Raw genomic sequence first — 21,566 nt, 5'->3', positions numbered from 1 at the left:
GAGGCCCAAGGGCCTTAACGGTCACCTGAGTATGATGCAACAATTTAAAGGATGCATAGAGTATAAAATGAACTGAAAGGTGAAGTTTTGTTGCCCAAAAGTAAGAAAAATAGGGTGATCAGGATCAACAAATAATTAGTCTAGTATTCATTAACAGTTTGTAAATTAGGTTCTAATCTGTTCCCCGTTTATCACTATCACCATACAGTATATTGACAAACTAATCAGTGCTTCTGTACTATTTTAATTCCTTGTTGAAATCTCTTAAATTGGCCTCTCTTGGTCTTTGATGAACATTTAAAAAGACAAGTTATTTTTGTCTCATTTTTATTTATCTATTACTTACAAGTCTACCTGAACATTAAAACTATGAAAGTACTTTTTGTATTATACAATAAAAATTCTTGCATAATTCTCTTATTCTATTAACCTTTCAAGTACATTATTTACAGTGATTAATTATCAAAAGTAAATGGCAAAGGGGAATAACTCCTTTCAGTATAATACAAATGAATAGAGCCCTGGTCAGGACCAGAACACTTGACCAAATGGTCCAGATCGATCGATGTTCAAAAATCTGGTAAAAATACTCTTCCTTATTAAAACTTTTACTCTTTTTGCCTCTGATATGCCCAGGTGCAGAGAAGATTTTTAAAGAAATAGTGCATTTTTACTACAAATTCACTATATTATCAATAGAGCCCCCCCCCCCCCTCCCAAGCGAGAAACACCAGAGCCTCTCACCCTGGGACCAGAAGTTTGCTCATCAAAAGTTATCACTTTGTTTATCTGCTTAACACTAAGAGCAGACAGGATTTTTTAAAAGAATTAATGTATTTTCACTATATTATCAAGAGCCCCACCCTTACACCAGCACATCTGACCCAGGGGTCATTCAATTCACTACTCTGGAAGAAACACTCTTGCTCATCATAACTATACATTTAGCTTCTTTGCTTTTTAACCAGAAGCAGAAAAGAATATTTTCAAAGAAATTTTGCTTTTCACTATATAATCAATAGAGCCCCCCCCACCTTTCACCAGAACCCTTGGCCCTGGGGCCATGAAATTCACAATTTGGGAAGAGGCATCCTTGCTTATCACAACTATGTATTTAATTTGTTTAAATAATACCCAGGAGTAGAGAAGAAGACTTTCAAAGAAATAATGCATTTTCACTGTATGATCTATATAGCCCCACCCTAGCACCAGAACCCCTGACCCTGGGGCTATGAATTTCACAATTTTGGTAGAGTCACTCTTGCTTATCATAACTTTGTATTTAATTCGTTTCAATAATACCCAGGAGTAGAGAAGAAGATTTTCAAAGAAATAATGCACTTTCACTATATGATCTATATAGCCCCGCCCTAGCACCAGAACCCGACCCTGGGGCCATGAATATCATAATTTTGGTAGAGTCACTCTTGCTTATCATAACTATGTATTTAATTTGTTTAAATAATACCCAGGAGTAGAGAAGAAGACTTTCAAAGAAATAATGCATTTTCACTGTATGATCTATATAGCCCCACCCTAGCACCAGAATCCCTGACCCTGGGGCTATGAATTTCACAATTTTGGTAGAGTCACTCTTGCTTATCATAACTATGTATTTACTTTGTTTAAATAATACCCAGGAGTAGAGAAGAAGATTTTCAAAGAAATAATGCACTTTCACTATATGATCTATATAGCCCCACCCTAGCACCAGAACCCCTGACCCTGGGGCTATGAATTTCAAAATTTTGGTAGAGTCACCCTTGCTTATCATAACTATGTATTCAATTTGTTTCAATAATACTCAGGAGTAGAGAAGAAGATTTTCAAAGAAATAATGCACTTTCACTATATGATCTATATAACCCCACCCTAGCACCAGAACCCCTGACCCTGGGGCTATGAATTTCACAATTTTGGTAGAGTCACCCTTGCTTATCATAACTATGTATTCAATTTGTTTCAATAATACCCAGGAGTAGAGAAGAAGATTTTCAAAGAAATAATGCGCTTTCACTATATGATCTATATAGCCCCGCCCTAGCACCAGAACCCCTGACCCTGGGGCCATGAATTTCACAATTTTGGTAGAGGGCTCAATGCTTATTACAATGATGCCAACAGTTTGACTGCTTGATATAAGGAGTAAAGAAGAAGATTTTTAAAGATAGCACTAATTTTGATGGTTTTAGCCCCACCCCTCAGGCCCCAGGGGGGCAGGGACCATGAAATTCACAATTTTTGTACCCCTTCATCCATTGATGCTATATGCCAAAATTGGTTGAAATTGGTTCAATGGTTCAAGAGAAGAAGCTGAAAATGTTCAAAAGTTTACGACCGATGCACGACGGACGACGACGGACGAAAACAGATAGCAATAGGTCACCTGAGTGACTCAGGTGACCTAAAAATCCCTTGTACCAACCATTCAAAGTTATGAGCAAGGTTTAAGTTTTTGCAGTCAGATAAACAGACCAAAAAATGTATCCCCCCCCCCAAATTTTTGATTATGGGGGCATAAAAAGATAGATATCTTGTCTTCTAAATAAATAGTCAAATAGCTTGCCATATTTTTTTTTTATCAATACAACTTCTGATTACTACAAATGACTTCAACTTGTGTGTGGCGATTTCAAGCTTGCTCTTCCCTTCTAACCCAAATACAGTTTTTATCACTCTTTTTTCTTATAATCTTCACCTATAGTGTAGTAAGAAGCAAAGACCCTCAGCTCCTCAAACCAATAAAGATAATAGATGCTGTTCAAAATAAAGTCTAAGAATAGTATCAACTATGCATAAAGCTCTGTGACATCAGTGGTTAATTGATGTAATACCGGTAGTCATGCATGTGTAATTTACTTACCATCTTCCCCATCTTGTAGTAATAAAAAAGAATGTCTTATATTGAGACGTAACAAATATTTCTCAATAGATGAAACTAGAAATATGTCCATAGGACATGAATGCCCCGCCGAGGGTATATTAGTAATGCAACATTTCAACACAAATTGAGAAAAGTGAGGTCAAGGTCAAAGGAAAGGTCAAGGTCAAAAATATTGATGCAGTTAAATAGCTCTCATCAGTATGTATCAGCATATGAAGTTTAACACTAATTTAATAAAAGTGAGATCAAGGTCAAAGGAAAGGTCAAGGTCAAAAAATGTTAATGCAGTTGAATAGCTCTCATCAGTATGTATCAGCATATGAAGTTTGATAACACTATCTTGAATGGTATCTTTAAAACTGAGCTAAAAACTTATTTAAGAAAAGTGAGGTCAAGGTCAAAAATATGCAATTGAATAGCTCTCATCAGTATGTATCAGCATATGAAGTTTGTTAAATAACTTGAATTGTTTCATTAAAACTGAGCTGAACACTAATTTAAGAAAAGTGAGGTCAAGGTCAAAGGAAAGGTCAAGGTCAAAAATATTGATGCAGTTGAATAGCTCTCATCAGTATGTATCAGCATATGAAGTTTGACACTAATTTAATAAAAGTGAGGTCAAGGTCAAAGGAAAGGTCAAGGTCAAAAAATTAATGCAGTTGAATAGCTTACATCAGTATGTATCAGCATATGAAGTTTGATAACACTATCTTGAATGGTATCTTTAAAACTGAGCTAAAAACTTATTTAAGAAAAGTGAGGCCAAGGTCAAAGGAAAGGTCAAGGTAAAAAATATTGATGCAGTTGAATAGCTCTCATCAGTATGTATCAACATATGAAGTTTGTTAAATATATCTTGAATTGTTTCATTAAAACTGAGCTAAACACTAATTTAAGAAAAGTGAGGTCAAGGTCAAAGGAAAGGTCAAGTAAAAAAATGTTGATGCAGTTGAAAAGCTTACATCAGTATGTATCAATATATAAAGTTTGATTACACTATCTTGAATGGTATCTTTAAAACTGAGCTAAACACTAATCTAAGAAAAGTGAAGTCAAGGTCAAAGGAAAGGTCAAGGTGAAAAAATGTTGATGCAGTTCAGGGTTAGAAACTCCCTAAAATTACAACTCGCAAATAATTGCGAGTACCAAGAAAGTGAACTCGCAATTTTATAAGACTACTCGCAATTTTCATATAAAGTTAAATTTATATAAATTAAATACATGTAACTTAAGGGAAAAGTAACTACTGTACAATATACAAAATACAACTACGGTGTGACTTTTATTTTAAATTACTGATTTAAATCAAAAGCATTGTGTTCTGTCATATTATATGATTTTGCTACAGTTTCAATGCAATGAACTCGCAAGTTTTTGCGAGTTACCTAATTTTTAACTCGCAATTTGGGAATTCTAACTCGCGTTTTGCGAGTTGTATATAGTGAATTTCGAACCCTGGCAGTTGCATAGCTCTCATCAATATCTATCAGCATATGAAGTTTGATAAAAATATCTTGGATAGTTTCTTTGAAACTGAGCTTTGAACAGAGCTAAATGCAAAGTGTGACGGAAGGACAGACAGAAGGACAGAAGGACGGAGGACGGACATGACAAACACTATATGCCCTGGCCATATTCATGGCGGGGCATAAAAATATTCATCACTAGTTATTCAATCCTGATTGTGAATGTTTGTATCAGATTTATTAAATACAGCTTAGTCAACACAGATCTTAGTGCACTATATTTCATGAACAGCAATAAATGTATACGTAACCTAATTACCACAAAGTGTAACCTAATTACCACAAAGTGTAGCCTTAATTACCATAAAGTGTAAATTTGATTACGACAAAGTGTAATCTTACCAACAACTCCAAATCTAGGAATGCTGAAGAAGAGTTTTAAATTCAACTGAGCCAGTTCTTTCAATTCTAATGCGCTGTTCTTATTTTGGTCAAACTCTTCAAACATCTTGATCACAGCCTATTAAAAACAAAAAGAATCAATTTTACTGCATTCTGTTAGTTTACATAGCCATACAAAGAATGTAAGGCACATATAAGGCATATACATCCATTAAAGCATGTACAGCCTGCTGCTAGAATAACATTTCCTTTTTCAGCTTTGTTTGGAGATAGCAGTGGCTCAATTTGTAGGGTGTATGTTTGGTTTGCCTCCTGTCTGTTAGACCTAGGATTTAAAATTAGTCTTGACTGTTCCATCACCAAATGTTTGGTAGTATAGGTATGAAAATCACTGTTGCGATAGTGGGATCTGATGTTCAGCGGGCATGACTGATATAGAACCGTCCATACACTGGGTTAGGTCTGTAAGGATAGGTCTTACTTAATGAGGGATTCTTCTCACATTTCTTATATTTAAAACTTAATGAAATTTTCATAGATTCAAGAAGACAATATCACAAAGTGATGGTATCGACTTGATTAAATTTGACCGTTTATTTTAGAAGCAAGGTCAGGTCAAGGTCATTCTCTTTTTCCTTGACATAAAGAGTAAAAAATTACTCTTGCCAATAATGTGATGCCTACTTCTATTTCAGAAGATAAAATGTTTTTTTCTTTTTGCATAAAAAGATGTTACAATATAGGGTCTATCAGATGATACTACCAAACTGACATAAATAGTTTAACTAAAATAGACATTGGCTAATCTGAATTTCCTCTTTTTTTCTTAATTTTTAAGGGAATATTAGTTATTATTATATGCTTTATACTAGACTTTGACCCGTGCGTGCACGGGTTGACATTGTTATGAATGCATCCATGTGCATATCGGACATTTACAAAATAGATACATCGACACATCCATATTGTAGGGTATTTTTGAAATAAACAATGAATGTGAATATAATTCTGTTTTATTTTTTTTTAATTTTTTTATTTATTTATTTTTTTTTTTGGTTCTTAAAATTGGTGCGTAACGGCGTAGCGCAGAATGGGTTTGACCCCAAGTTTAGCTATCAATCAAGTCATGAGTTCGAATCACGCCGGAGCTTACATAAATTTCACCTTTCCAAACAAATTTAATAAAAAAAATTATGGATATTTATTGAAAATATGACAACAACAAAGAGTTGAGTGCTGATACATATCAAGCAAAATAATGAAAATGAAGAAATGTGCTAAGCTGATATTTTTACACAATCAGTTATTAAACTAAATGTGTAATAAATTTTGTAACAATTTTAACACTGCAGGTCTCAACTTGTTCAAAATATGACCTCAACAATAAAAGAGTTATTAAGCACTGCTAATACATACACTTTATATATACACAGGTTATAGACATGTATATAATCTGTAAAAGCAGAAATGAAAATGGACAAATGTGCTATACTGGTATTTCTACACAATTTAGCAGATGTGAAGCAGAGCAGATTATCTTGCAAATACCCCCCCCCCCCCTTTCCAAAAAAAAAAAAAAAAAAAAACATACTGGTTGTTCAAGAGATCATAATAAAAATTAAGAATATCAATGTACTTTATCAAATATATGATATAAGAAAATGCTCTCATGACTGTCTGTTTTGATAAAAATTAATGTAATATCCTTGAATTAGTAATATTTTGAATCAATTCGATTAAAACCCAAACCTCGCTTTTTGAATAATTTTGATTCAATTTCTGAAAACAATATGTTTGCTTCAGTTGTGTTTAAACCTGTTATAGTTATTGAAAATTCAAAATAAATAGTAACCAATTTGAAAGTTTTTTTCATCTTTTATGATTCAACAAATGTAATGTGTTTTACTTTTTAGCTCACCTGAGCTGAAAGCTCAGGTAAGCTTTTCTGATCACATTTTGTCTGTCGTCAGTCTGTTCGTCTGTCTGTCCGTCTGTCTGTAAACTTTTCACATTTTCGACTTCTTCTCCAAAACCACTGGGCCAATTTCAACCAAACTTGGCACAAAGCATCCTTGGGTGAAGGAGATTCAAAATTATTAAAATGAACAACCACGCCCTTTTTCAAGGGGAGATAATTAAGAAATATTGAAATTTTTGGTAAATCTTTAAAAATATTCTTCTCAATAACCATTTGGCCAGGGAAGTTGAAACTAATTTGGAAGCATTCTCAGGTAGTGTAGATTCTAAATTGTGAAATTCATGACCCCAAGGGGTAGGGTGGGGCCTCAGTGGGGGGTTGAAATTTTACATAGTAATATATAGGGAAATTCTTTAAAAATCTTCTCCTCAAGAACCTTTTGGCCAGGAATGTTGAAACTTATGTGGAAGCATTCTCAATTTTGTTTAAATCTTATCATGACCTTTCATGACCTTTGGGGGTACGGTGGGGCCACAATGGGGGAGGGGTATCCATGGGAGTATTTATAGGAAATTTTTTTATGAATTTTCTTCTCCAAACCTATTTGACCAGAGAGGTTTTCTGAAATGTAAATTCATATAATGTACATTCAAATTTGATGATGACGATCACAGGAGTCATGATAGGGTACAACCACAAAGGGAGAGGGGAGAACAAAATATTTACTGTAAATTTTACATATGAAAATCTTTGGAGAAAAAAATTAGAATATGTTTCAAAAATTTAATATAAAAAAACTAAATTTGTACAGATATTTCTGATTTGTTAAAGCTGTTTGGGTTAGAGTAATTGACCATTAAAATTAGTTGCTCAAGTGAGCGGCGTGGCCCATGGGCCTCTTGTTTATGCTAAGTATAAAATATATGGGACACAAAAATTATCATTATCTTAGATAAGCCAAGCAAGGGTATCCTAAGTAGGAAAGTAGGAATTTGAAGGTACTTCTTGCTGCAATAATGAAGTCTTTTCCTTGGGGGGGGGGGGGGGGGGGGGGGTTACAACACTTGTTGGATCATACAATATCATTTCCATTTTTTAATTGAAATCATACAATGTAATCAGAAACATTTTAAAATAAATGTTTCTGATTTAATTACTCAGAGCATAATTTTTTTCAAAATATTTGGTAAAGTCTGAGTTTAGCGCAAACTTTAAAGTTTACTGACCTTGACCGATTTTTTTTTGGGACAGCCAATGAGAATGCATGGTTAACTCACCCTATATTTTACAAACAATCGATATTTTAGCAGCATTGATAAAATGAACTGTACGGGCCGCAAGGGCTGACTTCAGACTACCTATCAAGCGTAGTTACCATGACAACCTTTACATATTTTGAAGATCTAGCCTAGAACAGGCTGTCCCTTCTATTTAACGTACTGAAGATCAATAACAATAATTCACATAAATTTTTGGAGGTGAAGTCATAAATCTCAGCAGTGAAGGTAATAGTAAACATGGCGAACAAATTCAAGTTGCAATCATTTAGACACATTTCAAATTGAAAATATCGGTTATATTGACGTTATTTAATTATTTCGATTTATTTCAAAGTTAAGAAATGAAAATAATGTTATTGTAATATTTGGCGGGAAAAGAATGCCTACTTCACCAAAATGTTATTCTAGCTGCAGTTTTAACACCCCCCCCCTTTTCCCCTCAAAAAAGCACAAAAGAAAGGAAGGATAAAATAAAATCGGGTAGTTATACCCCCCGCAAACGAAGTTTAGGGGGGGTATATTGGAATCAGCTTGTCCGTCTGTCTGTCTGTCTGTCTGTCTGTCTGTCTGTAGACGAGATTTTGTCCAGACCATTTCTTGGAAACTGTTGCAAGGATTTGTCTGAAAATTTGTACACTTATTCTTTGCCATATGAAGGTGTGCACCTGATATTTTCATCATGATTGGATAATTTTTTTGCATTTTACAGGTGTTTTTTTCATTTTTATTTTGTGGTTTTGTCCGGATCTGTTCCCAGAGACTATTGCATAGATTTGTATGAAAATTTGTACACTTATTATTTACCATATGAAGTTGTGCACCTGGTATTTTCAACATTATTTGTTAATTTTTCTGCATTTAACAGGTGTTTTTTTTTTTTCATTTTTATTGACTTAGTCATTTCGGGTTCATGTCTAAGGTTTGAGACATAGAATCTAGAACATCTGTACAAAAATGTGAACTACAGCTTAAAACTACTCATTAGAACTAAAAAAAAATCACAAAGTATTAAAAACAGTTTTTACATTACACAGCAGATAGTGTAAATTCATTTGTCCCTTGGGAGTAATGAGTGGACATGCATCCAGTTAAAGATTAATTAATGAGTTCAGTGTGGGAAGCTGTTAGGGCATCTCTAATCAAGCAGGTCTTATCTATATCTCCTGGGAATTGGGCAGAAAGAAATAAAGATCTCTGTTGTCTAAGTCTCTTAATTGTAATTTATGTCTGTCAAAATACATAGTTACTGGAACCAGCCTTTTATTTTTAAAATGACTTCGATATAAAGGTATTAAGATCAATTTGATTTTGTATAATTAATTATGATATTTTTTTTTGAACAATCAATTTGCAGAGTGTCATGTCTCACAAAGATGACAGATAGTTGCAAACTATTTTTTCAATGTAATAAAAAACACTATAATTACTAGTATTGATGTTTTATTAGGCTGCACCTTAGTTTCATTCATTAAAAAAAATATATAATGAGTAATTAAATTTTCACTCTAAATGTTTAAGCAAATTATGAACACCTCTCACATGTAGAAAACATTAGTGATTTGGTACCTTCTCTGAAAAACCCAGCGGGGGGTGTTTGTCCCTTTTGGACAGTTCTAGTTACATTAATATTGCTTCTACGATCATGAGCTTTTTGCCTCCGTTGAGATGGCCAGAGACATAAATAACATAATTATGATAAATGTGTCTCCGAGATGGCGAATGATTACCCACGTGGCCACAATATCACATTTGCATGGATAAACTTAGAAACAATAATACAAATAAGTGTAAATTTTCATTGGAAATTTGCTGTATATTTTGTTCATATATATTTATGATTTCTTATTAGAGAAATTATAAAATAACAAATATATATCTACTTAGTACAAATTACTTTTGTCTTCTCTGATTTGAACACTGTGATTTAGCATGAATGTAATGTGCACGCGCAAGATTGTAAAATCCAAAAAATCCAGATGATTTCCGGAATTTTTTGAGGAATTTTCGTTGATTATTAATTAGCGAAGCTTAATTGAGAAAAAATAAAAACAAATTGGTAATCTTCAAGTACCAATGATGTTTAAAATATATAAAACAAAAGACAGTACTCTTCCAATTTATCGGTATTGAAGGCCAAAAATTCGAGTCTATTATTTTAATATAGTAGTATAGATTAGGGATGTCAATTTTATTCGGACAGCTTAGTCGAATAGTCGGAGGCTTTAGTCGAATGATAGTCTAATATTCGTTGAAATTTAAATTAATTTTTCATGTCATTTTCACTATTTGTCTTTTATAGACTAGTTATACAATATTTAATCTACGCTATCACCATTATACAACGAATTTCTGAATCTTAAACATCTACATAGTACAATAAATACAGTACATCTATATTTATCCAATTTATTTGATTTCAAAATTAATATAATATATATTGCACATTTTATCTAAGTGCAGGATATCAAACGCTCGCACTTCTACTTTATTTCCATAACAGTAGCACCTGTACCCGTTAATTGAAGCCATTTCTACGTGTCGTGTCAGTGACCTTTGACTGGTAAACAATTAAAGCGCGTCTCTTATAAAAACAGAGAGAGAGAGCTTGCGTTAAATTTTAATTATGAGAATTTTTGCAAATAATCAATACAATCTTAAAATGACTGCATGATATTAATATCAGAAAGAAACACCATTTAATTAATAATTACAGGGTACGCTCATAACTGTCCCCCAATTTACATGTATTTACAATTTTGTAACAGCTGTTTAATTATTCTTTATGAATAGTTGCATTACGTCAGATCTCATGGAATTGCAGGTTGAAACTTTATAATTTGAATCTACAAAACCAAACAATTCTTGAACGTCCTCTCCATTTACAACAACAAGTGGTTAACAATCCTTGTTAGTCATGTTTGTGATAGTTACATTTTTCTTTCTTGGTCTGCTTTTTTTTTTGGAATTTTTTCGGAGAACTTACTTAAAAAAAGTCTCACTTGAAGACTGTGTTTACTACACATATGATTGACGGATTTGGCATATGATATATCATATTTGATGTTCCACCGCAGAATACAAGTTTCACATAACCTTGATAACGTACTTTTAACTGTTTTTTCCATCCTGATATCTTTTAACTTATACCAAAAACTGTAGATTTTGGAGGCATATTTGCCGAACATAAATCGATATACAAATAATTTTCTTTAAACAGTTAAACCATACCGAGTTTTACTTACAAAAACATTGATCTATATATAAATGAAATGGGCGAATCCAAGTTTATATTACCTTGAATTTAAAATTTCTTTTAGGTAACATATTTTAACGAATAACCGACTAAAGAAATTTTAGTCGATAGTCGGTATGATCGAACGATAGTCGAGTACTCGAATATTCGTTGATATCCCTACTTTATATATTTAATTTTTTCTTGTTTTCACATATCATTATGGTAAAGTAGTCATATAAAGATAAAAAATGATACAGCAAAAAAGTTTTTACCATTTAGTTAGAGAAAAAAACAATTTTTACTGATTTTTTGCTCAAATCTGTACTAAAATTTGAAGCTTTCAAAAGCTAACATGATTGAAGTTTGTTTGGAAAATCATATTTATTTGATATATTTTAAAACTTTAGTCCATTACTATTAATTTTCATTATAATAGAAGATTTCTTGAAGTCTTTGATTGTTTAAAAATTTAACTAAATTCAATTTTCTATAGTAATTTTGAGAAGCAGAAAAGGAAATACATGTATTTTCATATGCCACCATTCTGCCAAAAATATAATCCCTGCTACATTTCAAACTCAGTTTACCATTTCTACTAAAAGTTGTACAACTATGAGGAAGAAAGAAAAATATGATCTTTTTTAATTCCTTACATCTAAATATATAAGCAAATATACTTTAAATATTTCATTTAGTCAGAAACCAGACAAGAATCCCTCCTTAAGGCACATCATCTTTAGCTGGTGATATTCCTCATTTCTTACAATTACCAAAAATTGCCAGTGGTAACAAATGAAGCACTTATTTTTACTTTCACAGTTCTGATTACATGTACCACACAAGTATATACCACATATACAGTCAAAATTCAGTGCCCCAGTACTCTCAAACATTGTGGAACCCTTGAAAAACTTAAAGCTAAAGATATCAAAGCTGGAATTCAAAAGTCCTGATATGGTTGGAATGTGAAATCCTTTACACCTGTCAATGGTTTTCACCATATCACATTTAAGAAAAGGACTGACCTGTTTGGACATGAAGTTTGTAATCATAGGGTTTTGTTCATGCCAGCTGAGGTACTGCTCCTTGGTTATACTCTCCTTTGTTCCCTCAAATGTTATCAGTGGAATCCCTAGGAATGGAAAAGTACCATTATTATTTAAATCAAATCATCTGCTCAAAAAACACAGCTGACAATGATGCTTATTCTCAACTTTAGAATATAGCATACTAGATTTCTATAAAGGATACTTATTCCCGACTTTAGAATAGGACATACTAGATTTCTGTAAAGGATACTTATTCCTGACTTTAGAATAGGACATACTAGAATTCTGTAAAGGATGCTTATTCCTGACTTTAGAATAGGACATACTAGATTTCTGTAAAGGATACTTATTCCCGACTTTAGAATAGGACATACTAGATTTCTGTAAAGGATACTTATTCCTGACTTTAGAATAGGACATACTAGATTTCTGTAAAGGATACTTATTCCCGACTTTAGAATAGGACATACTAGATTTCTGTAAAGGATGCTTATTCCTGACTTTAGAATAGGACATACTAGATTTCTGTAAAGGATACTTATTCCCGACTTTAGAATAGGACATACTAGATTTCTGTAAAGGATACTTATTCCTGACTTTAGAATAGGACATACTAGAATTCTGTAAAGGATACTTATTCCCGACTTTAGAATAGGACATACTAGATTTCTGTAAAGGATACTTATTCCCGACTTTAGAATAGGACATACTAGATTTCTGTAAAGGATACTTATTCCTGACTTTAGAATAGGACATACTAGAATTCTGTAAAGGATACTTATTCCTGACTTTAGAATAAGACATACTAGATTTCTGTAAAGGATGCTTATTCCCAACTCTAGAATATGACATACTAGAATTCTGCTCTCTTGGGAGGATGAATTTTTTTTTCTCATCTTTGAATACATGCACCAAATGACTTTCACAAAAGTAAGGTGTCATGAAAATTTATTGATATACAGTGTTTAAACTCCAACTGCACCTGCAGCACTGTTACTGGATTTTAATGTATACCTTTCACAGACAGAATCTTGAGCTTTGTCAGCTGTTCCAGATCTTTGGGTAGCGTAGTAATAGGGTTGTAGTCAAGGTACAATTCTTCAAGCTCTGTTAAAATACTCAGCTGTTTTGGAACAGATCTAAATTGAAGCCCCTGGAGAACCAGCTTTTTTAGCTTGCTGCTTTGTGGCAGATTCACATCCATACTCTTCATTGGCAGATTAATCACAGTCATGCTTTTCATTTCTGGAATCTCAAGGATGTCTCTGGGTAACACTGGTATGTTAACATTCTGCAGCTTCACCAGTTCCAGATCCGCTAGCTTTGATGCCCCAGTTGGGCAGCTAGTATCCTTCTCCAATTTCCCTGACTCCAGTGAAAAATACTGCAGATTTGGAAATTTGGAGAAGAAATCATTAGGAATTTCAGGCAGATCTGGTACATCCCATTCAAAAGCATTCACAAATTCACAGTATGGTTCAAAGTACTTATACTTAATGCCAATATCTTCTGTGACTAAGCCTTCATTTTTGACTATGGAGACCATGTGGGCTTTACAAGTTCTCTGACGACCCTGTCGCATGATTTTGTGGCTCTCCTCCATAGTTTCTTCTGTGTATACTATTGGTCCAACATCCTCATTTTTGATCAAATCCTTGACTTTACCAGAACCAAAAGCTGGATTTTCTTGATTTGGTAAGCCACCATGTTGTGCAGCATATAAACTACACAAGGATGCAAAGGAAGAAAGTATCTGAAACAGCAGCTGCTCAATCTGAAAAAAAAAACATATAAGGAGGATATTCATTACAAATAACTATAGTTGAATGAAAGTAAAATATAAAATAAAGAAAATGAATAGAGGATTTTACTCTTTTTCTCTCTAGCTGTCCCATTTCCATTGACAATAACTGAGCATATGTGAACCATTTGCTGAAGGATGGCAACAGTAGCTGTAATATTTAAATTTCATTACATTACTTAGATATCAAAATAAATTCCCACAACTCAAGACTTTAGGAAAATTTCAATATAAATTGAATATTAGTGTCATACTTTATGTTGAATAAACATGAATGAATTCCTTGGAATGTAGTTAAAATGAAATATACATAAACTCTGGCCTATCTTTTTTTTTTAAACAACATCACCAATCCTTTTAATAATTAATCACAACATGGATATACAATCTTTCACTTCAACACTAGCTTTCAGAGAATATGAAAAAAAGACCACATAAATTTTGTTTGAATTTTTCACTGACTGAATGGAGAATTTTTATTGGTTAAACTAGACCAACCTTTTGTCCAATCAAAGCAAGATAAACCCAGCCCTGAAAGTTACAGCAATATGACAATTCCACTGGGATAGGTTTTTCTGGGATCATTGCTGGCATATCCATAAAGTGAATGGGAATTTTCAAATTAATTTTCTTCTGTGCTTGAAAGTGAACCAATTGATCTGAAATGAAAATTTTTTTCTCTTTTAAGATTTTCCATATTTTGACTCTAACATCACTCTACCAAAATATGTTTGCTTGCATTCTTTTATCATATCATATTTTGTAATCTGTGTACATGTATTCAGTTTATGGATATCATATCATGCTGATGCATATAAATGGAAACAGCTAGTTAACTAGAAAAGAAACAGTCATACAGTGTGAGTTTGTCAATATTCTTTTTTTCCTTTTTTGACCTTGAGATCTCTTCTAATTGTGAAATAAATATGAAATCTTCATGAAGCTAAAAATACATGAATTTTTGTAATGCATAAAAGTGTGTTCATAGAGAAATTTACATTTTGAACTTATAATGACTCAAAAATTCTCTAGCCATGTTCAGCTATGACGTTACATTTCTTCAGTGTATGAACTGAAAAATATCTGAGTAACTGCTTCATCTAAATATTTTATTACAGCCATATCAAATGTCTTTAATTCTTTTGCAATTAACCTTAGTTCAATTGATATAATCAACAGATATTTTTCTTGAAGTATTCTTATGCCATAAAAGAAGTTTGCAACTGCTCAGACGATATTCTTTGCTAATGCTAGAGAGTAATTATTTTTTTAAGAATTCATGATTACCAAAGAATTGTTTCTGTGCACAGTCTAAGTACACACTATACATACCAACAAAGAAACAGAGGCGATGCACAGCTAGATCCTCAAACATGTTAGAGACAGATGGATATAGGAGCATGTTAGCATCCAGTTTACTGGGCAGGAAGGCAAAAGAATCATCAACATGACCCCCTGTACCATAGCCTGTAAGCCAGCTACCCAGGGTCCGCGCATTGTATGTGATATGCTGCTCCTGAACTATAACAGAAAGGCAAGTCTTAAATCAACATCATAGTTCAAGAAACAGATGAACATACAAGTAGTGACTTATATGCTTTTGCTTTTATACCAAACAAATTACCATTGTGAAGATTTTTTCAGAAAATGAATTGATATAAAAATATCTCATTTTATAAAATGAATTATCCATAGAAAAATTAAATTAAAGGCTAATACGAAAATACATTATACACTGTTTAACAAATTAATTATTGATTAACTGTGTTGTTAAGACAATATTGGAATGGTAAACAGCTTTTGTGTAATAGTTATTATTTGTAACATTATTCTCCTTGCAGTTGCAGTCTTAAAGTCTATACATTGTATATTAAGTTACCTGTGTATCGCTTTATATCCTGGAAACAAGAGGCATATGTGGCTAGGGAGTCCTCCCTCCAATCTCCATCAATCTCATCCAAAATTTTACCACCACCCTACAATACAACCAGATAATTAGAACACAAAGAACTATATACGGTATGTGCATATTTTTGCCCCCCCCCCCCCGTCAAATTTTGAAAATTTCTTGAATTGTACTGAATTGTATATATTGTATGGAAAATCTTAATTGACAAATAATATTATAGTTTGAAAGCACAAACCTACCCCATAACAATATTCACATATTTCATCGATATCAATTTGGAACAGACCTGCACTTGGTGACTTTTAATCAAAACACTGACATAAAATACACTTTTTTCTCTACAAATAATCGAAATTTTGAACTTACCCTATTTTCTTGATGTGATTTGATGTCAAAAATTTTAATATACCTTAGAGATGAGATATGGTGGTGCAGCAATATATGTTCTCGTCAAGAACTTCATAGTAGCTGCAAAGAAAATAATATTAGAATTGCAAAGGAAATAATATTAGAATTTGCCAATGCTATCTATTGAAGAATATTCTCTATATGATCAAGTAAAATGTGGAATTAATCCCCCTCCCCCCTTCACCACCACCACCAACCCCTTCCAAAAATACAACTGTCAGTTCATTTACAATTTAACTTGTATGCAGATTTACAGTAATACAAGACCTAATTACTGCAATGAGTATCTCTTTAATAAATGGCTAGAACTATTGAAATGTACTGCATATACATCTATTTGCACATAATTTTAAGGCCACATACTCCATTTAAAATGATTTAATTACATACATTTAACAAGAAGCCCATAGGCCACAATTCTTACCTGAGTCACATTAGCCCTACTGTTCTTCAGAAGATTTTATAAGATTTTCCCCCCTATTTAATTCCATGAAAATTTTGACCCTATATTATGGCCGCAGCCTAGCCCTAGAGGATATGATCAGAAAAGCTCACTTGAACCTTCCATTCTAGTGAGCTAAAAAGTCTAAATATGAGAAAGAGAATTGAATAATTTCCAGATCTATTCTGAATGTTTTTTTTAAAACTAATGCTTTCATTTTCCTTTAAATTCTTACAGTCTGCTTTATACAGGAGAATTTTCTTCTCTGCATCATAGTCCTCTTCCTTGACCCCGAGCATAGTGGAATCATAGCAGATAACCTCATTCTCTTCCGCTCCATCAGGCGTGTATTCCAAACAAAATCCACCACCCTCATAAATCTCAGTAATTAAGGCCTCAGCTATCTGTTTGACGTTCCTGAAAGTTTCAAGACTTTTACCCTATATATCTGTTTCCTGACTACTTAGAAGATATGACCTTTTAAAAAAAATGCTAACTTGAACAATTAAGCTCATATACTGTGTTTACTGGAAAAAAATTATTTAAACTAAGGGAACAATTTCTTGGAAGACTTCCCACAATAAACATTGACAGTACTCAATGTATTCTGCTGTGTGATAAATATGGCAGTGTAAGAATTGTTTTTATTTACCCATCCAGTGTCACTAGTAGCTTCATTCCTCGCTGCAGCTTCCCTGGATACAAATAACTCTGAAATGATAAAGCAAGCCAGTGATACAGTCTTACTTAACCTTTGACCTCTACATAAATTAAACCTTGGTGAAAAATGAAGTTTAAGTCTTGTATAAATTATATGTCACAGCCAAGGTGATAATTATCATCAAATGGATTATATAAAGAGATTGACAGAGAAATAGACAAGACCCAAAACATTTAACATTCTTTGATCTTGAAGGCAAAAAAATTAAAATAGGTGCACTCTTGTACAGTGAAACAAATCTGCTATGTCTATTTTTCATTTTCATCTAACTGACATGTACAAACAGGTTTACTGATATTAAATAAAGCAGAATTATACAGTATGCCATTTTATCATCAACTGTCATTCCATCTAGTGAATGACATGTCACCTCTTACATTTGTAATTAGCAAAAATCATACCATTTCATGATTATTTAATTCTTCCATGTCAATTTTAGTGGATAAATCCAATATTTTAATTAACACTTTTAATTTGTTGCTTATGTACTTTTGCATGCTATGTAATAATCAACAGACATACAAAGATGACTGAGCTCAAATGCACTAAGAATTGGATACAGAATTAAACCTACTGGACATTTTGGTGCATATATTGAGTACTCTCCAGCAGTGTAGGGAATCTCTAGTCTATAGTCCACAGCAGGTATCCAGTAGTCCCCAATCAGTTCGGCATTCCTAAATATCTGCAGCTTGTACACATTCTGAAAATTTGTTCAAAACATTCAAATGATCTTTATAAAATGTATTTACAACAGTAAACACTGAGTCCAGGATAAATCAGCTTTATACTTACACCAACAGGTTTCTCATTTTGAGAGTACTTCTTAAGTGGTACAACATTCTGCACATCACTACTGGAAGACATCTCACATGACAGCCTATGTAGAGAAATCATAATATACATAATAACCCAAAATATTACATAGATCAGTAATCTAAAACATGACATTGATCAGTAATCTAAAACATGACATTGGTCAGTATAATCTAAAACGTTATAATGATCATTAATCTAAAACATTACATGGATCAGTAATGTAAAACATTACATTGATCATTTTATAACCAAAAACACCAAATAGATCAGTAATCTAATTATAAAACATTACATTGATCATTTTATCACCAAAAACATTGCATACTGAACCCCAAATACTGAAATGATCATCATATAACCCAAAACATTACATAAATCATCAAATAACCCAAAACATTTAAATGGATGATCATCATGTAGCCCTGAACACTACATGGGTCATCATGTTATTCCAAACTTGATTTAAATCATTATTCATTGTCCACAATGAACTTAACATACTGCCAGGATAAAAATATACCCTTAATTCTTGTCAAATGAATTTACTAACAGTGTAAAAATGATTCAATATATAAGGTATAGTATTTTATTTCTTTTTGTAATTTACTAACAGGCTAATAACGTATCCATATTCATCATCAACTAATGAAACCTACTAACTGGATGAAAATGTATCTAATATATTCATTACAATTATAATGTAGTCCTTATACTGACAGGAAACAAGTGCATAAGTATTTAATTATCAAAAATATGTAAACTACTTTAGAGATAATTTTTAACTATGTTTAATTTACTGAAGATAAGTAATGTATCCATATTCAAGGCCAAAAACATAACAACTTGAACAGGACTGAAGAGTATCCACAGTAAAACACGATAATAGCAAACTCCCTTATAAAGAATTCACACTTGCAGCAATATGCAATATGATTTTTATTCCCTGTTTTATTGGATATAATAAGTTTTATAATAAATGGAGTGTTCATCCCTGGCACTTTTTTATAAGCATGTTTTACTGTATATTTACTAGCTATCATCAATATGAATCTTACTTATACAGTTAAGAATCCATATTCCAGATGCCAATGATCCAGATACTTCAGCTTCCTTAAAAACTTTGTAAGGAATAGAATTTACTTTTATATCTACTAATTATAAAAGGTATTAGTTTCAGTAATCCTGGTGCTTCCTTGATTTGGATGATTTGCCTAGGAACACAAGTGTCCATATTAACCAGAGCCAATTGTAAGTGGGTTAAAAGTTTCGCTACTTACTTGTGGGCTGAGAATTTATCCATGTTGATAATGTCCATAGGCTTGTACTCTTTGCTTTTGTCCAATGAAGTCCAGAATATTTCCATATCCTTTACCTTATCTTCCGCTATATTAAAACAAGAGGCCCATGAGCCACACCGCGCAATTAAGCACTTTTGTTAGAGAAAAACAAAAAAATCACTACTGAAAAGTTTCAACAAGAGACCCAAGGGCCTTAACAGTTACCTGAGTGTGATACAACACTTAAGGAAGTGATTGCAAGGCGTCACGTGATCGACTCATGTGATGTTTAAAAAAAGAAGATTTACGGTAACCATTTCCGGAATAACAGCTGAATAAGGAGCGTGATTATGATTACGCCCATGACAAAAGGTCTTCGTGGCAATTTTTTTAAAACAGAGAAAGAATAAGATAAAGATGTGATGTTGCAGAGTGTTGGTGAGCGTCGACGCAGATTTTTTTTATCCCTGTGTTTTTTTTTCGTTTTGATACATCTACCTTTTGTCGTAGTTCTGAACACTGAAATCTATTTCATGAATAAATTTAATTCATATCTGGATCTTTATGTCCTCTAGTTTTATTTAAAATATTAGAATTTTATTTGGGATCGGTTTCTTTCCTATAGGATCTACATCTATGTATCGATATTCATTTCCTAGAAGCTTCAGACGGCGTGATTTTCTCAGTGATTATAATGAATATAGGCCTATATAGATGGACAGATAAACGAATGCGATTTTCATATATACGTGTATAGACCAGTTTGAGGTCGTATGCTGGACATGAACGTATTCTCAAAAATATCGCAGAGGAAACTGTTTTCTTATGTAAGATCTTCTCTAATATTTTCAACTCTTACATCGACCATGTAAACTTTGAATAGTCAGCACATTATTGCGTAAACATTTGTTGTGGTAAAATGTTTTATGCGTCGTATTTGGTAAAAAATTGAAACTTAACACACTTCTTCTGACAGAAAAAAGTTTCTTTTTGCAAGTTTTCACAAATCTAGCAAAAAATACACGTGTAAGAATGACAGACGAAACTAAGAGAGGTTAATTCTGACAATACTACGGAGGTACCAGGTATACCAGAGAGAGAAAATTATTTTGAGCATATTACATTTATAAAAAAAAAAAAAAATTCAACTCATCATGCTCACAGGAATATATTTGAAAAATGAATTTAATTTTTTAAAATTCACGAGGACATAAACAAAGACGCTTCACCTCAGCATATTTCATGAACCGCATGAGCATGAAGCGCAAATTTATAAATGTCATTCAACGATTATTTTTGAAACAAAACAGTTTGCGCTATAGTTTTGACGTCAAGTGTGGCATTATGACGTCACAATGGAGATATGTAGGCTTACCTAGTTCATGAGAAAATGAATTGTTTTCTAACTTGCAATGAATCCGAAGGAAAAATATTTGCAAATGTAAATATTAACTAGAACTGTCCAAAAGGGACAAATACCCCCCGCTGGGTTTGTCAGAGAAGGTACCAAATCACTAATGTTTTCTAGATGTGATTTGCTTAAACATTTAGATTGAAAATTTAATTACTCATTACCCAGGGGTATATTTTTTTTAATAAATGAAACTAAGGTGCAGCCTAATTAAACATCAATACTAGTAATTACAGTGTTTTTTATTCCATTGAAAAAATAGTTTGCAACTATCTGTCATCTTTGTGAGACATGACACTCTGCAAATTGATTGTTCAAAAAAAAAATATCATAATGAATTATACAAAATCAAATTGATCTCAATACCTATATATCAAACTCATTTTAAAAATAAAAGGCTGGTTCCAGTAACTATGTATTTTGACAGACATAAATTACAATTAAGAGACTTAGACAACAGAGATCTTTATTTCTTTCTGCCCAATTCCCAGGAGATATAGATAAGACCTGCTTGATCAGAGATGCCCTAACAGCTTCCCACACT

At 32.7% G+C, this 21,566-nt stretch overlaps 1 protein-coding gene across 1 annotated transcript in view; it reads right to left on the bottom strand.

Moving 5' to 3' along the window:
- LOC133173950 (uncharacterized) overlaps nucleotides 1-21,566 on the bottom strand; it is a 108,427-nt gene that overhangs the window by 27,909 nt on the left and 58,952 nt on the right. Inside the window, exons 38-50 of the mRNA XM_061309014.1 lie at nucleotides 19,612-19,717; nucleotides 18,311-18,395; nucleotides 18,090-18,218; nucleotides 17,447-17,505; nucleotides 17,030-17,211; nucleotides 16,354-16,412; nucleotides 15,915-16,011; nucleotides 15,368-15,556; nucleotides 14,534-14,694; nucleotides 14,106-14,186; nucleotides 13,249-14,008; nucleotides 12,211-12,317; nucleotides 4,753-4,870 (exon numbers count right to left, since the gene is read on the bottom strand). Coding sequence (XP_061164998.1) covers nucleotides 4,753-4,870; nucleotides 12,211-12,317; nucleotides 13,249-14,008; nucleotides 14,106-14,186; nucleotides 14,534-14,694; nucleotides 15,368-15,556; nucleotides 15,915-16,011; nucleotides 16,354-16,412; nucleotides 17,030-17,211; nucleotides 17,447-17,505; nucleotides 18,090-18,218; nucleotides 18,311-18,395; nucleotides 19,612-19,717 — 2,133 coding nt within the window. The remainder of the gene's footprint in view (nucleotides 1-4,752; nucleotides 4,871-12,210; nucleotides 12,318-13,248; nucleotides 14,009-14,105; nucleotides 14,187-14,533; nucleotides 14,695-15,367; nucleotides 15,557-15,914; nucleotides 16,012-16,353; nucleotides 16,413-17,029; nucleotides 17,212-17,446; nucleotides 17,506-18,089; nucleotides 18,219-18,310; nucleotides 18,396-19,611; nucleotides 19,718-21,566) is intronic.

Source organism: Saccostrea echinata, unplaced genomic scaffold (genome assembly GCF_033153115.1).
Source record: "Saccostrea echinata isolate AGI-Se365-2 ecotype Australia unplaced genomic scaffold, CSIRO_AGI_Sech_v1 ptg000056l, whole genome shotgun sequence".
NCBI classification, from domain to species: Eukaryota; Metazoa; Mollusca; class Bivalvia; order Ostreida; family Ostreidae; genus Saccostrea; species Saccostrea echinata.
Note: the sequence above shows the minus strand (reverse complement) of the source record. Positions and strands in the feature narration are given on the sequence as shown.